Below are 17,625 nucleotides of genomic sequence, written 5' to 3'. Positions count from 1 at the left end.
TTACTTTAAATGAAGAGTGATGCCCAGAACACCTGCTTCATGATGTGAATTACATCACTGTTATAAGTCAACCACAAATAGCATCTCCATTTAGATGTGCTTTATACATTTTACATTATAGGGTCTTTAATATTTCATGGAACAGTAAATATACATGAAGCCCACCTAACATAAGGGCCTCTCATATCTTTGATGCAACAACAATCAGCCACATGATTTCACGTGCACACTAGGAATAAAGGCATAGCATAAAGTGATTAATATTAATAATATTTGTTTTTCAAACAATCTCAAGTACTGTCAATATAAAAAGGGATACATTGGAAATAATTATATCTGCCCAGATAGCCATCCCCTTGATCCTGTGAAACATATTAATAAATTATCTAAGTGTTTTAATTTTGGGTTATTCTGTATAAGAAATACTCTGATTTAGAGTAATGTTTGAAATGTGTTAATGACTTACTGTTTTCTACTGTAAATTCAAGAAAAGTTGTTGAATTTTCCAGTGTGTTCAGCTTTTTGTTTGTTTGGATGATGTGTCAACTTCCAAGCGCCCTACATGCATAACCAGAATCTGGAAGTCTGTAAAATGGTTTTTGAAAGTATTTATTTTTGACCAAATTTGTTTTCAGTTCGTGTCAATTTAAGCATTGATAAGATTGAGATTACTACAGATTTAAATGAAAAGAAAAAGAAAATTAGCACAGTGATTCTTAACTTTTTTCAAGTTAAAATAGTATCATTTGGTTATTTTATTAACTGCTGCTTCGTCCAAAGAATTTTTCTCCCCGCTGGAAAAACTTGTATATGGGGTTGTTGATTCTGACTCCTACAGTGTGAGGGAGAGAAGAGGGTGGGACATAATGGACTTTGAACAGTTAGTGACCATTGATTTGTAGTTTTAGAAAGTGGTTTTTATTATCCATTATCTTATCTGAGGTTCACAACTACCGTGTTTCCCTAAAAATAAGACCGGGTCTTATATTAAGTTTTGCTCCAAAAAACGCATTAGGGTTTATATTCAGGGGATGTCCTCCTGAAAAATCATGCTAGGGCTTATTTTCCAGTTAGGTCTTTTTTTCGGGGAAACATGGTACTTAGAATGGTTGATACAGAGATTCATTTCCTTGCTTTGTAATTGAGGAAATTGAGAAACTGACTCTTGTCCAAGTTGACATATTGTAGTAAATAGTACAGCTGACATTCAGATAAAAAGTTTCTGGTTCAGAGACTTGCATATTTTCTACTGAACCTTCTACGTACAGAACTGCAGTTTTTTTTTTACAGAACTAGGTCAAAAAGATGGTGTTTGGCAGTTAGCAGCTTAGCATGTGTGCCCTTACCATTGCTTTTCATTGTGACCTTGGAAATAAATCACTTTTATTGTGCTTTCTATTTTTCAAGTAGAGTTTATAACACTTGCCCAAGTTAGGTACCATAGGATTATAACACTTAAAATGCTTGTGAAGAAAGGGTTCTTCCATTATTTTTATTTTGTCATGATTATTGCCATTTTATTTACTTTGTCATTTTTATTATTATTATCATATTATAATTACTTTAATCAGACATTACATTATAACCACATCTCCCATATTAAAATGGAAGGAAAGGACAAATACAGGAAAGTAGAATAAAGTAGGCCAGAATTTATACATTCAAATCACGCTACCTTTCCCAACAGTGACTTTGAGAAGGTATGGTATGTACTTGCTGCCATTGCTTAAAATATCCATTGGATCTCACTTTTTAAATAATGCCTTAAGGATTTTATTTGTATCTGTACAAAGATATATCTATTCAACATGAGAATATTAGTGAACTCGCTTGTTGGGTTTTTACATAATTAGTTTTCGGAACAGTTTTAGCTAGTGTGTGTAAATTCAGCAACAGAATGGTTTTGATGAGTATTTTTGTAGGTTAGATTGATAGAACGGGTTATTTTTGAATTAATGGTGGTTTTTTTTTTTTTTTTTCCTAGTCAGCAGATAAGCAGAGAGCCCTAGAAGAAACCAAAGCCTACACCACCCAGTCCTTAGCAAGTGTTGCCTATCTGATAAATACGTTGGCCAACAATGTCCTGCAGATGCTGGATATCCAGGCATCCCAGCTACGAAGGATGGAATCGTCAATCAATCATATTTCACAAGTGAGACCACACTATTTTCCTACTTTGTCTCTGAGGAGCGCTTAGTAAACAGGCCATCTGTACTGCTGGCAGCCTTTATTATGTGAGCTAATATGATTTGGAAAGTACAATCTAAGTATTTCAAAATGCATGTTTTTTGATTCTGTCTTTTAGTGGAGTGATTATCTTCTCTGATTTTGATAGGGAAGTAAACTTTAGTGGTTTCTATTAAAACCCAGTTGTCATGTTAAAATAATCAGTCTTGAGGTAAAAATTTGTCGTTTCTTCCAACTTGTACCAAATTTCATACTTCTTTATCTTTTTAAAAATACAAATGTGTTTACTTGATGACTTGTTTACATTTTTTTTCCTGTTGGTAGGATTTTTGTATACCAGGATGGTACCATACCATAATAACAGAAAGGTTAATCTAAGTTACCTTATTAAATTATTTTTATATAGAACTTAAAAAAATTAATGCTATACTAATTTCTATTGTAAAAGTCATGTTCATGAGTATATAGAAAAATCAGAAAAAAGGAAACCCTTTCCCCACTACTCAAATTTTTCACTATTACTCTTTTGATATATTTTTTCCAAAAACTTTTTTCTTGTAGTTTTTAAAATGTAGCTGTGATTATGTTAAGTATAGAATTTTGGGTTCTGCTCTTTTAACTTACTACTACAACAGACATCTTTCCATGATGTTATAAGCTCTTCATAAACATTTTCAGTGGCTGCATCAGGTTGCATGTATATGTCATAGCTTTCCTAACTATTCCTATATTAGTGGCTGTTGTAAATAATGCTGCAATGAAAAACCGATTTATAATTACAAAATGCAATTTTAAAAACATTAAAACAGTAAATGTTTTGATCTGTCTGCTTCTTTGATGATATCTTTAGAACTTTTCTATTTTAGCACTCTCATCATTTGAGTAACTGGGTAGTATTTAATACTCTTTTTAAATGATTTAATACTCTACCTAAATGATTAGAACTCTCCTGGAATAAAAAAAAGTTTTATAATGTACATATTTTTTCTATAATCTTAAGAGTTCAGGACTCTTCTGAAATTGACTAATCCAACAATTTTTCAATTTGGGATGTTTAATTTGTATGACTAGATCAACTATAATCCAAATAATTTAATCAGATATGGGAGGTATACCTTATATTTCTGTTAAATGTTCATCCAGATTGATTTAGAGGAAGTTTTAATTCAATGTTATTTAACCTTAAATCTGAATTTGGATTTCTTCACATCCCATATAAGGGTTTCTTCACATCCTGTATAAACTTCATGGATATCGTATAGTTGTATTGCTGTGTCTCTTAAACTAAAAAACAAAACAAATGACAGCAAGGACAACAAAAAAATTGGTGAGTTTTAATGAATGAGAGGTAAATTTTATTCTGAAAAGACCTCCTTGAGGAAATAATGTGGCATTTTAAATGATTAAATAGATGAACTTGGTTTTCCATGGAAGGAGGGATGCTAATTAATTAATAATCTGGTACAGAATTTCAAAGTTTATACTTGAGAGTTAAAACTTTTGCATGCTTAAAGTCTTAGTTAAGGACCCAAAAAGGAAAATAAGAAGAAAAGTGCAAACGCGGAAGAGAATTTAATATGTTAGTGTTTCTAAAAGGAGGGACAGCTTTTTATTCGTTTGTAGGAGAAAGGAGGAGAGATTGTGTGGGTAGATGATGACAACAAGCAGATGACAATGAAAGATAATCATCTATTTTCTGATTAGAATTCTGTAATTCTTGGGTAGGAAAGAGTAGCAACCTTAAGGAAGAAGGTGAGTAAGTCTACTCTAGGTTGTATTTATATTAATTCATTTAATGACAACATTTTTTTTAAGTATCATATAAATTTATATTTAATATGGTCTAATTAATACTATATTTTAAAACTATTCTAATGGAATAAGTGAAAAACAGGATTGATGAATGGATAGAGATTAATAGGGGCCTGAGTCAGAGCTTTAAGAACATCTTGAACCATCTTCATTTAGGGTTGAGTGTTTGGAGGACAGTACCTGAAGAGGTGAGGGATCTGCAACTGTCTAACAGCTGTTAAGTTCATACAAAATACCATGTTTCTCCAAAAATAACACCTAGCCGGACAGTCAGCTCTAATGTGTCTTTTGGAGCAAAAATTAATATAAGAGTCGGTATTATATTATATAAGACCCAGTCTTACAGTAAAATAAGACCCGGTATTCTATTCTATTCTGTTCTGTTCTGGTCTGTTCTGTTCTGTTCTATTCTATTCTATCTTATATTATAGTAAAATGAGACCCGGTATTATATTATACACAGTCTTATAGTAAAATAAGACCCGAAATTATATTATATTATATTATACCTGGTCTTATATAAGACCCGGTCTTATAGTAAAATAAGACCGGGTATATAGTAAAATAAGATCTGGTCTTATATAAGACCCAGTATTATATTATACCCGGTCTTATAGTAAAATAAGACCCAGTATTATATTATATTAATTATATTATACCAGGTCTTATAGTAAAATAAGACCTGGTATTATATTATATTATATTATATTATATTATATTATATTATATTATATTATATTATATTATATATTATACCTGGTCTTAAAGTAAAATAAGACTGGGTCTTACATTAATTTTTGCTCCAAAAGACGCATTAGAGCTGATTGTCTGGCTAGGTCTTATTTTCGGGGAAATACGGTAGGTAGTATGTTGGATGAGGGGTTGAATAGGAGAAATGGGTGATGGAGACTATATCTATGAAATAAGAGTAAATTTAAAAATTTTTTATATATGTTTTAGCATTTGCCTTAAGGATTGACATGTTTTTCATTTATGTTTAATATACAGGTAGAGTATTTTGTTTTAAAAGTCAGTTGAACATCAAAGCCATTTGATGCTCTTTATACTGAAAGATTATTCTGTAATTTAAGAAAATATTTTCTGTTTATAAAAAAAATTCTCAGTAAATACTCTAAAGCAAGGGTTAGCAAACTTTTTCTCTAAAGGGTCAGATAGTATTTTAGGTTTTCTGTGTCACATTTGTTCTCAGTATCATATTGTTTTTTGTATGTGTATATTTTTAAACAACTATTTAAAAATGGAAAAACTATTCTTAGCTTGTGGGCCATATAAAAGGCTGTAGACCGTATTTAGCATGTAGGCTGTAATTTGCAAGCCCTTGCTCTAAAATACTGTTCTCTCAAATGTTTGGTACTTAGATTTTATTATTATGCTTTATTAAAAATATTATTAGGTTTTTAGAGGGAGCCAGAAGATTCTTAAGATACCTTGAGACCAGATTTTTTTGCCATTTGGGCAAAAATCCTAGGTTTGGAAAATTTGGAGAAGAGATTGAGTTGAAGAAGCAAAGAAGTGGAAGTTCAGTCAGGTCAAAGACAAGATCATGTTTATTGGAATGGTAGTATGTGTCAAGAGTTGTGAGGATTGTTTGGTAGAGTGGTCAGGACCAGTGGGTTATAGCTGAGGTATTCGATTTCTTTCCTCATCAATATGTTTTTCCTTTCTCTTGGATAATAACCTTGTTACTTTTCATCCTTCTAGTGCTCTAGCTCTTCTCTCCATTTTAGTGAAAATGAACACTGAGTAGGATTGAGAGGGGGAAGGTAGGGGATCTAGATTTCACTTTGGTTCTTCTGCTGGCTTGTGACATTTGGCTTTGAACTTCAGTTTTCTCATCTGTAAAATGATGACTGATTAGATGATTTCTGAGTTATTGTCCATCTTGAATTCTTTATTCTTCTGAGATTCCCCAAAATGTACTTGATTTGTATTTGCTTTATTCTCTTTCTATTCTGCTGTTCACCTCTGTTTATGCCCCACTGACCTCAATCACCTATCACTGTGCTGTAACTGAAACTATTTCCCAAATTCTCTGAGTTTGAATCTGAGGATGGGAATTCTATTGCCTGTATCAACTATGTGTTAGGAAGAAATACTTCAAAAAATAACCCAAAAGTAATAACCCATTTTCTAAATGTCAAACATTTTGAAAAATAAGACAGAATTTGATACAAATATTTAGTATCAGACACTTTCTTGTACTAAAAGGACAATATGATACTGAGTAGTGTACTAATTTCTACTGCACTCACCATATTCATAAAGAAGTACAGGCATATTTCATTTTATTACCCTTCTCTTTATTGCCTTTTTTCCCCGCCCACAAGTTGAAGATTTGTGGTAACGCTGCATCGAGCAAGTCTATTGGTGCCATTTTTCCAGCAGGCTCAGATTACTGGTATTTTTTAGCAGTAAAGTTTTGTTTGTTTGTTTGTTTGTTTTACCTCCAAAAGTGTGTCCTCTTTAATGTTAATGAGAGTACTATACACAGCAGAGATATAACTTTAGACACATTGGTCTGGGTTTACGTATTACATTTTCACTTACTGAGAATGTTATTTCAAAATTATGTTCTCACCAAGAAAATGTGAAGAAGATACAGATACATTTTCTGGGATTTTATGCCACAAATAGCACTGCTTAGTTGATATTTAATATGAAACAATTATACTCACATATGTTGTTCCATTTTCCCATTAGATAGAGATACATCTTTAAGATGGCTTAAATATAATCATTCAGATTATTCTAAAACATTTTAGCCATAAAATTAGCAAAATACATCTCCCATTAGTTCCTAAGCAGGTATTTCAAATAGAAAAAAGTTAGTTGCTATACTTCAAGCATATGATGTCATTCTACATATAGCTCCATTTCTAAGCGTTTAAAAAAACCATCATTTCATGTGCTAAATTATGCAATTCTGTATTCAAAGAATTACTTTGCAAGAATGATCATTTTTTTGTTACATAATATTTAGTAGTCATGCTCAATCAAGAAAGCCAACTTGTAAATATTCTGCTAAATAACACACTTGTTTATTACACTTGTAAATATACATACATGTTTTTTCAGTGCAGTAACATTAAAATAATCCCTGTTTCCTTTAGTCATACAATTTTGCAAACTGGGGAATAAATAAGCTACAAAATACGTGGAGCAGATGGTACTTTTTACCCAGATGAAATCCAAAGATCACCTGTCAGAGTACCCTCTTAGGGACAAGATAATGTCTGCAGCCAACCTGCTGGAAACCTTAGTCGGCCTGATGGTTTAGAAGACCCTGAAGGTAGTAAAGAAGGTGAGAATATGCCCACTGCTCCTGATCCTCTGAGCAAGCATTTACTTGGGCATGGAACAGGCTTCTGCTTTGTGTCAGCTTTGATGTTTACAAAAAGTGTCTTCTCTCTGAATTAATGTTCACTCCCTGCTATGATCAGAACAAATTTGAAGAACATGTTGAAAGTCGCTGGAAGGTGTGTCCAATGTGCAGCAAGCAGTTCCCTCCAGGCTGTGACCAGCAAGGTTTTGGAAGGCATGTGCAGACCCATTTTGATCAGAATGCTTTAAATTTTGACTAGTTACTTTTTATCATGAGCTAATAATACAGTTAAGCAGTTTAAAAAAATCATCTCAAGTAGGCCACTAAGGAAACCACAGGTAATTACTGCACCTTCTACTGCACTTTTCTGACCAAGAGCTTATCAATAAATATAATTTTAACCTCTTTTAATCTTACCCGCTTAAGAAAAGAAGTTCTTATGTTTGTATATTTATTCCCCAGTTTGCAAAGTATTTCTTTTTAACTGAAGTATTTACATTTTTTTTTAGGCATAATGCTCCTCATGTGCTGGGAAACTAACAAATTCTTCACTCACTTGGTTGAGATACTCGCTTTTTGCAATGGCCTGGAACTGAACCTGGAATATCTCTGAGGGATGCCTATATTAGCATAGGTTCTTGATGTGGATTACTTTTGGTATTTTAAGGGTGGTGAATTTCAAAGATATTCCATCTCTAGCTTTGTTACTGTTCTCATATCAATTCTTTGGAAGCATATTACTGAAAAAGCTAACTGAAAAATTTTAATCTTCAAATTGAGAGTAGGAGTTAAATTAGCAGTAAATATTTTTCAAGAAATGTAGTTATCAAAGCAAACATTTAATTACACTGAATACTTGTGTAAATGCACAGAACTACTTTTAAGTAATTATAGCATTATGTGTAAGGATGAATGCTATTTACTTTGTCTATGATTTTGTGCCCATTTCTGGTAAGTTTAAAAAAAAATTTATGGAACATTATTCAAAGTAAATTCTTATAAACTGGTAAACTAAAATTCTTCCAAGCCAGGCCCATCTCTTCTCTCAACTATTAAAAACTGTACTGCATTCAGTTCATCATGGCTTACAAGAAAATCAAGAAAGCTCAAAAGGCAATATAAAGAACTTTAAAAGTAGTGTTCCTCCCATCCTCCCAAGGGCTGACTAGAATTTGTTGGGCCAGGAGTTGAAGTAGTTAAGTAGCAACTAGAGGAGATAGAAAGGAATGATTATAAAATAGAATGGAAGTAATTCTTCCTGAGGGTTAGTTAGGTACTAAAAGACTGGAAGAAGAACTCAGCATCTAAGATAATTTTTTTTTTAAAAAAACTTTACATATATATGTCTACCGTGTTTCCCTGAAAATAAGACCTAGCTGGACAATCAGCTCTAATGCGTCTTTTGGAGCGAAAATTAATATAAAACCCGGTATCATACGTATATCATATCATATGTCATATCACATTATATCATGTATCATAGACCCGGTCTTATAGTAAAATAAAAGCGGGTGTTCTATTAATTTTTGCTCCAAAAGATGCATTAGAGCTGATGGTCCGGCTAGCTCTTATATTCGGGGAAACATGGTATAATCATATAGTATATACATATATGTGTCTATAAACATATATATACGTGTGTGTATGTACATATACTTACACATGTATGTATATGCCAGGGATACCAAAATAAAATGTATAGAAGTGGACACTTTGGTCAACGTTGCTCAAGCAGTAGTTTGCCATAATCAGAAGTGTCTGGACGCTAATGGTAACCACTTTGAGCACCTCTTGTCGTTGCAGAAGCCAAACGTGACTTTTGTTATCAGTATGTATTGAGTATTACAATTTTAATACGGTTTTCCTTTCTTAAAATGTGTGTACATTTTTTTGGCCCTTTGGTATGTGTGTATGTGTGTGTGTGTGCGTGCACACGTGCGCACACACACACACATCCATGTTTAAAAATTCCCATATTTAAATTAAGGAAATCTCATTAAAGGTTATCAGTATGTAATTATGCATAAAAAGTAGGATTTACAGAGTTCTTAATTACAGATGGATGGTTTATATCATTTAAAAAAGTGAATAGCTGAAAATTACCCATTCAGTTTGTTAGTAACTAATTTGTTTTATGAAAGATGAATTAATTAAAGCATATTGTATTTGAATAATTAAATACTTATTTGAAACATTATCTTACTAATGAAGAAATTGAGACATACTTAAAAACACCCTACTTAGTTGAGTTAATCCACTGTAACTGTTTGATTGCAGATGTTTTCCCACACTGATGGGCAGCTAACTGAGGTAGTGCTATCCAGTACAGTCAACTCTCGATTATCTGTGGTAATGGGAAACAACAATGCATGGATAATCCTAATACTAAATACTTTATACAGTACCTTCCTGTCTGCTGTGGCCTGAGCATGTGCTTGGGTCCCTGATGGAGATGTGGGAGCGGGGCTCAGGCTTGCAAGGGAACTGGGAGTCGGTATGATTATCTCAAGATAGTAAGAGGTATCCTAGGGAAGCCTGGGTTTGGCACTGCGTGGCTGAAGTGTCATGGGGGGAGCCTGCAGCATGCAAGACCAGCTTGGCAATAGCAGTTAAGAAGGAAACAAATTAATAAGAATCTATTAATAACAATAGATGTTTAAGTCCTGCACAGTTGCAGTGATATTACTTGGTGTGTTTTTTGGTTAACAGGTAGCAAACAATAAAATATTAATAGCAGTGTACTTGCATTAGTTTTGGTCTTTGCTAGCTAAGCGCATTTTTTACTTGCTACAGGTGAGTGCTGCTATTGAGCCTCTTCTAAATAAAAGTTTATTGTCATATAACTACATGCATATCTTGGAGATACTATAATTTCGGTCCCAGATCACTGCAATAAAGTGAGTTGTCATCTTTTTGCTGGTGTACGGTCTTGCTTTCAATTTGTGAAAAAATATGCAACATCTGTGAACCACAGGAAAGCTAAGTTCAAACAGGCAAACCAAGGTATGCCTGTAGTAATTTTCGAAAACCACGATAAATTTCAAATAGTTTTCTTCTTATTAAAATTCTTCCTAAGTATCAATGTTGAATTAAAATTCTTCCTAAGTATCAATGTTGAACTTGTACTTCCAAAATTTAACTTAATACATTTTAGCATTGTAATGTCAAAGAACATCATGAAGGCAAAAGCAGTGGTAATTACTGAAAGCTATGAATTTGATTTAGGTAAAACATAGTAGCCATATTTTTTAATTTAAAAATACTTTGTGGGAGCTTTACAAAAATTCTTTTAAAACTGACAATTGGCTGTGAGTTCATGAATGTTAAAGCTGGATTTTAGGTATATGGATAGTGTTCATCATATTACTGTCTAATTTGAATATGATTATATTTTCCACAAGAGAAAACTTTGAAAAATTTGAAGTAGGTGTTTGCTGAAAACTTCAGAAAACTTCTGGATCAAATTTTCTCTTCTTTATTTATGGAGTAGATGTATTGTTCTCCATTAAGTTATTATTCAGACTCCAAATAAAACCATAGCTATTCTGAAGGTATATTTGCTTCTGTCCACAGGAACTCCTATGGTTCAAACCAATACGGTAGTGAGAAGGCAAGAATACAAATTATATTCCAATTTTCTTAATCAGATATTATTTTCATTACTGTAGATGTTTTTAAAAAGTTAATGACACCAAACATCTAAATTTAGGCAGTCACTAGAGGCATTAATCTTGAGTCAATGCTTGTAAAAAAGCATTGGAAACAGTTCCAAAAAAGTTTGGAAACAGTTCATATTTGAGAGTTCATAATTTAAGGGACCTGTGAATTAGTCCTTAGAAAGAAGTCACTGGGGGCCAGATCAAGTGAGTAAGGAGGGTCTTCCAATACAGTTAGTTGTTTGTTTACTGGCTAAAAACTCCCTCACAGACAGTGCCGTGTGAGCTGGTGCATTGTCGTCATGCAAGAGGCATGAACTGTTGGTGAAAAGTTCAGGTCATCTAACTTTTTCATTCAGCCTTTTCAGCACTTCCAAATAGTAAACTTGGTTAACTGTCCAGTTGGTACAAATTCATAATGAGTAATCCCTCTGATATCAGAAAAGGCTAGCAACATCATTACAACAAGTTCCCGAACTTGTCAGACCTTGTATGCCTTTTGTTCTTACTGATAATTAATAGAAGAAGCAGTAAAGAACATTTTTCTCCTCATAATTCCTTCAACCAATTCCTCTTAGAGTTTAGTGTTGAGAAAATTCTCACTTTCCTAATGAGGGGATATATTTCCTTGTAACTCATTATATTTCTATTTTGCCTTCTCTTCCAGGAAACTAAGAGCCCAATTTTATGTCCTATTATATAGTAACTATCCCTTATTTAGGCTTATAGTTCTGTAATCTTTTCCTTTCCTTTGGTCTTCCTTTTATTCTTACTGAAATGGTCTGTGGGCTGTGTGTATGTGTGCATATAAAGAGAACATATAAGTAAGTACGTAAGTGCCCCCAGGCTCCAGGTATGACCAAATGTTTTAATGCTTTAAGTCTCAATTTTTTCAAGCATTTTAAAAATGTGTGCTTATTATAAAATATAACTATATTGGTACAAATAATAAGTGGAAAGTTGCTCCCTTCTTTTCATTCTCCAGAGATTTATTAATATTTCTAGGATGAAAATTTGAAATTGAAGTTCCAATTTTCCATGAGCTTAAGAATTCTATTATAGTTGTTTGGGTTTGCATTCTTATGGTTTTATTTCTGAATTAGACAATTACATTTCTAAAAACTGAGCAGAGTAGAAACAATGTCTCAAGAGGATTACATACTCTGATAAATTTTCTTTTATTGATATGACAGAGACCAGCTATAGAGAAAGTGCATATTTTGTATGGTTTTTGTTTATTTTGTAGCGTACTTGATAAGTATGAAATCTTCCTATCCCATATTTTTAATGATTCAGGATGACTCATTAAAAATTATTCAAGATGAGATTAATATGTAAACTTTTTTTTGGTCACAGCTCTCCCAAGTATTTGAAAAAGAAAACAGACTTCTTAATTTACCTAACATGCACAGAAAAAGCTCAGATTATTTTTGTTTTAAAAAGAAATACTTAAAATGATTAGTTCATTACCTCAGACAGTCTTTGATTTGATGTTTTATTTAGATATTAGTTCTGAAGCTTATAGATTCTGTTGCTTTTAAGATGTCTTGGTTGAAATAGGCTTTGAATTTGTTTCAAGTTCCTTTCATACTTTAGGTAGTTTAGGATAAACCACCAGCTTTCAGATTTCTTAAAGTGGTTTTTAATAATGTCATGATGGTTATCATCATTTCTTTCCACTTGTATGTTATTACCTGGTTCTTCTTTTAGAAAGGAGAAATTAAAGTAGGACTGTGACGGAATTAGCAGAAGTGTCTTTTACTTGCTATTTGAGCCAGAAATGATGGTAAGAGATGTGAACAATTTTAGTGAAGTATTTTTCAAACTGTTTGACTGCATCCCACAGAAAAAAATACGTTTTACATTGCATCCAGTACACAATTCATCTTGATATACATAAAGATATACATATCTTTATATATATAACAAATAAATGTTTCAAGAAACAATACTTATCTTCCTGTGTGCATATGCAGTCTTTTTGTGCATATATTTCTGTTTTATTTCATTTAAGATTACTGCTGCTCCCATCTCACTAAATTATAACCTGCAGTATGAAAAATGGTGTTTTAGTACATTAATTATCTGTGTGTGTGGATAAATTCCCCCTCTACTAGCAAATAGAAGGCTGTGAGTAAAAACATAACAGAACCTATGAGAACATTTAATCAATGAAATAAAATTGATGAAATATTTTACAAGCGTTGTATCATTATAAAAGATAAGCAGTTTCACCTAAGCAAACAAAAGTTTTTTGTAAAAAATGACTTATTTTTTTAACATTGTATTTATATTTTAGGCCTCTTTTTTTAAATAAAAATGTCTTTAAACACTAATAAGTGATACTAATAGTTTATTGTTAAATGTAAACAGATTAATCACTGGGGTTCTCATAATCATATTGGGCTAAATCTTGAGAGAGGGAAAAATATTATGCTTTAACCCAGGGTTGGCAGACTTTTTCTGTAAAGGGCCAGCTAACAAATATTTCAGGCTTTGCAGGCCGTAAGGTCTTCGTTAGAACTACTCATCTATGCCACTGTAGCGTGAAACTACGTAAGCAAGTAGAATGGCTGGATTCCAATAAAATTTTATTTATGGAAACTGAAATTTGAATTCCACATAATTTTTATATGTCATGACATTATTTTTCTTTTGACTTTTTTCAACCACTCTTAGCTTTTGAATTGTAAAAAACAGATGGTAGGCCACATTTGGTCTGCCAGCCATGGTTTGCCAACCCTTACTTTAGCCTAAAAATGGAGAAAGTCAATATTGGTCCAAAAAGGAGAGAATTTAGCAATTGTGGTTAAGAATCTGAATAATGGTGTTAAATCTCTGAGCACTTATACCTTGATTTTTCTGGATATTATGAGCATTATATACATTATATACATTATATACATTTTTGTGTTGTGTTTATATTTTTGCAGACTGTTGATATTCATAAAGAGAAAGTTGCAAGAAGAGAAATTGGTATTTTAACTACCAACAAAAACACTTCAAGGACACATAAGATTATTGCTCCAGCCAACCTTGAACGACCGGTTCGTTATATTAGAAAACCTATTGACTATACAATTCTAGATGATATTGGACATGGAGTAAAGGTAAGTATAATTTTTGTCAAGCTTTTTAAAACAATAGCCCATAATTGAACTAACTCTTTAGAAAATTTAGCTTTTATCTTTCCTTTTCTAGAGAACTAAGTCTTGGCTCAGTTGTGGTTCTGAAGATTCTTTACTACTATAACTGTTTTATCTTTCTTGCTTCTTAGTGCTCTGTTCTCAAGTTTTAAATAATTATCTTTGAATGAATTATATTTGCTTAATCAGTTATGATAATACCTCATATAGACCTGGTAAATAGTGTTGTGTAATCTTTCTAATCTTCTAATGATTTAATATGACTGATTAAAAAATTATTCAGTATGTTAATAAGTATTTACCTTATCTCAAAAATTTATCAGCAAACTTTGGACATTAGTTTTCAGAAAGAACATAAATAAGCAAACACGTACTTTGAATTTTTCTGAAATAATTTTATCTTAATATTTTAGGTGAGAATAATGCAGACAATAGTAATTAATATTTCCACTGTTTTTGAATATATAACCATTATATATTTCGGCTATTTTCTAAAATGTATTTGAGTGCCTGCTATATAATACAAAGTACCATACTCAAAACTTGAGGAGCATATAAATTTTATTTAAATTGGTGTTTGCACTTAAGAAACTATTCAGAGTTTTAGCTAAGTAGTATTTAAAGTTTGCATCTCATCAGTGATTTGAAAGAGAATGACTTATCAAATGTGACTTTGAATAAATATATATATGCTTGTAAGTGAAACTGTATAGTTTATGCAGTTATTTATGACTCTATAAGCAAATTTAAATTTAAAAAATGCCCTGTACTAGTATGGATAGAAATCAATTAAATCTAAATTTAATGTAGATCTAGGTGAAAGAAAATATAGTGTGAATTTTAAAAAACTTTTTTCTTCCTCAGAAAGTTGATAATAGGCACTATTACCTGGAATTTGATACTTAATCTTATAATTGACACCTGTATTCATTTAGGTTACTATACTAATTAGAGTATGTTAAATTAAGATGTGTAATTGGGTATATAATTAATAACTGAAATTTATTCTAACTTGGGAAAATCTTTTGAGATCTATACAAGGCTAACATCTGCTAGTAGAAAATTTTAGGGGACTGCCAGAATCTAATGAAAAAAAGGCATTTAGGATATAAAATATCATATTTGTGCTTGCCCACTTATATAATAAAAGGTGATTCCCCCACTCCAATTCTTATTTAATTCTCAAGTAAAATGTTATTCTTCTGGGACTCTGTAGTCCCTGTCATTGTTTGGGCTTTTAGTGTTTAGGAGTCACTAATTTGAAGAAATCTTTAATAAAGTTAAGTTTTTGAATAAAACAGTATCATATAATTTCATCAAAAAAACTCTTGTTCATGACACATTCTGCTTTAACCACTCTTTCTATGATCTACTGAAACATTATTTTTTAATGCTGAATGCTTAACTTGTTTTTCTTTGTTTTTTCCTTTCTCTTCACATCCTGAAGTTCCAACTAACTTTTCAATGCTTTTTTTCCTTACCTCTTTTATTTGCTCCATTTATGCATTAAGTGGTTGCTTAGATTTAAGGTAAGAGATTCCAGGGCTGGATTTCCATTCTTTGTTCTTATGTAGATTATTACATATGGGGAGTGAAGAGATATTTGGCACTTGGCCTTTTAAAGCTGACAAATAATTCCTCTTTTTATTTATTTATTTTTGTTATGCAACTTTGTGGTATCTTCATGTTTCATCATGAGGGCAGTTATTTTGTCTGTTCGGTCATTATCCTATCTTCTGTGCCTAGAACAGTGCCCAAGTACACATTAGGTGCTTAGCAAATATTTATTGAATACATGGTTATTTTGCAATGTTAATATATTTTGTGAAACTGAAATGTAAGTTACCTTATCATGAAATGTCATTATAAAATAAAATTAGCTGGATTTTGTAAATGTAGAAATTTTGTTATGGATTGGAGGGCCAACTAATGTGCTTCATTTAACACTCCCCCTGTGTAATAGCCTTTTTATTCTATAAATGGTGTGCTTTATATACCCTGTGGCCAATGTGTCATTATCTTTTGACTTATATTCAATGTAAAGAAATTGAGAAGCAGATAATATTCAGTGTTACGGGGTTTTTTTAAGTTGCAGTATCATGTACTTAGGAAAAAAATAAAATTAATCTTTTTTCTCAAATTGCTATATAAAACATATGTTTCAATATAAAATCACTTTAAGAGTTTTCCAACCTGAGAATTATACCCAAAACATCAAAAGCTCATGATAGTGTTTAACAAAATACAAGTTAAGAATTAGAGAAATACTTCCTTTTGTTATTTGTTTCAGTAACATTTTAGTATTTTGAGGATTAATGGTAAAAGACATTCAAGTATATTCAAGAAGCCTGTCAAATAGAATGTTACATTTCCTTTTTGGTTTTTTTCTTAGCTGAATTTTATAATTTCTTTTCAAATACCTATTCTTTCTTTCTAAAACCCAGTTATTTACCATATCCTTAGTATAGAAAGTGATAACAAGAAGACAACAGATCTGAATCATTAACTAGCTGCTAACCATGCCACAGAAACATCAGTAGATATAGTAGAGATTTGACTAGAGAAGCCCAGGCAGATGCACTTGTGTTACTGATTAGGGTGTTGGCCCCAAACCCTTAGTTTTGGTGACTGAGGCATATGGAATTGTGAGGAGATTCCTTTTGCATAAAGTAGGACTAGACCCAGAGCAGGGTGTGGCTACCTTGGCTCTTTTCCTCTAAAGTCTACATCCAAATTTTGACTGTTCATGTGTTAACCTCCAACAGGATAAAAGTACACAGAAAGATTAACGGAAGGAAAAACACAGAAATGGGCCAATTCTTTTCTCCTGAAGTTTAGACCAGCTTGCCTAACGTACTATGTTATGCTCGTTTCCTCCAAACCCTCCTATGATTCCTTCTTGACCCTCCTGGGTTCATGATCTGTTCCATGTGGGAGATAGGACAAAATGAGTGGGAAATGAGAGACTCCTTGAAGGAAAGATCTAATAAGGAGACATCACACTTGGATACGATTCCTTAACATCTCTGCTCTTTGCTCCTTAGTACAGTGGCTCTATATAGCTGTTTCGATCATATCTGAGTAGAGCTGACAGAGTGACAAGAGTACCGAGTTCATCCTAGAAACTAGAATGCTCCAGTGCTCTGTCTTTCCTTCCTATTTTTCTTTGTGAATATGTCTGTCTTATCTATAAACTTGTAACACATAGTTAATAATTTTGAATAAAAACAAAGTAGATTTAATAATAAAAACATTTAATAATAAAAACAAATTATAATTTTGAATAAGAACAAAGTAGAGTGAAAAAAATTCAGCATATAGTAGTAAATCATTTCTCCTTTTATGCTGATAATAAAATGTTAATGGGTTTGGAAGGGTGGTTAATAGAATAATTGAATATATTAAGGTAGAGTAAGAAAAATGTTAGGGTAGAAAGGAAGAAATAAAAAAATGTTAAAGTCAGAAGGGACTGCAAATAATA

At 32.1% G+C, this 17,625-nt stretch overlaps 1 protein-coding gene across 50 annotated transcripts in view; it reads left to right on the top strand.

Moving 5' to 3' along the window:
- The window catches only part of ABI2 (abl interactor 2), a 100,953-nt gene that overhangs the window by 41,620 nt on the left and 41,708 nt on the right, over positions 1-17,625 (top strand). For 21 of the 50 annotated variants that reach the window (XM_033111757.1, XM_033111754.1, XM_033111772.1 and 18 more), the window contains exons 2-3: positions 1,985-2,152; positions 13,932-14,108. In XM_033111757.1, coding sequence (XP_032967648.1) covers positions 1,985-2,152; positions 13,932-14,108 — 345 coding nt within the window. Of the gene's footprint in view, positions 1-1,984; positions 2,153-3,414; positions 3,515-13,931; positions 14,109-15,655; positions 15,674-17,625 lie in introns of those variants that run through there. The other 29 variants (XM_033111752.1, XM_033111750.1, XM_033111745.1 and 26 more) reach the window with 4 other exon arrangements.

Source organism: Rhinolophus ferrumequinum, chromosome 8, assembly GCF_004115265.2.
Source record: "Rhinolophus ferrumequinum isolate MPI-CBG mRhiFer1 chromosome 8, mRhiFer1_v1.p, whole genome shotgun sequence".
Classification (NCBI taxonomy): Eukaryota; Metazoa; Chordata; class Mammalia; order Chiroptera; family Rhinolophidae; genus Rhinolophus; species Rhinolophus ferrumequinum.
This window is presented reverse-complemented; position numbering and strand designations above follow the sequence as displayed.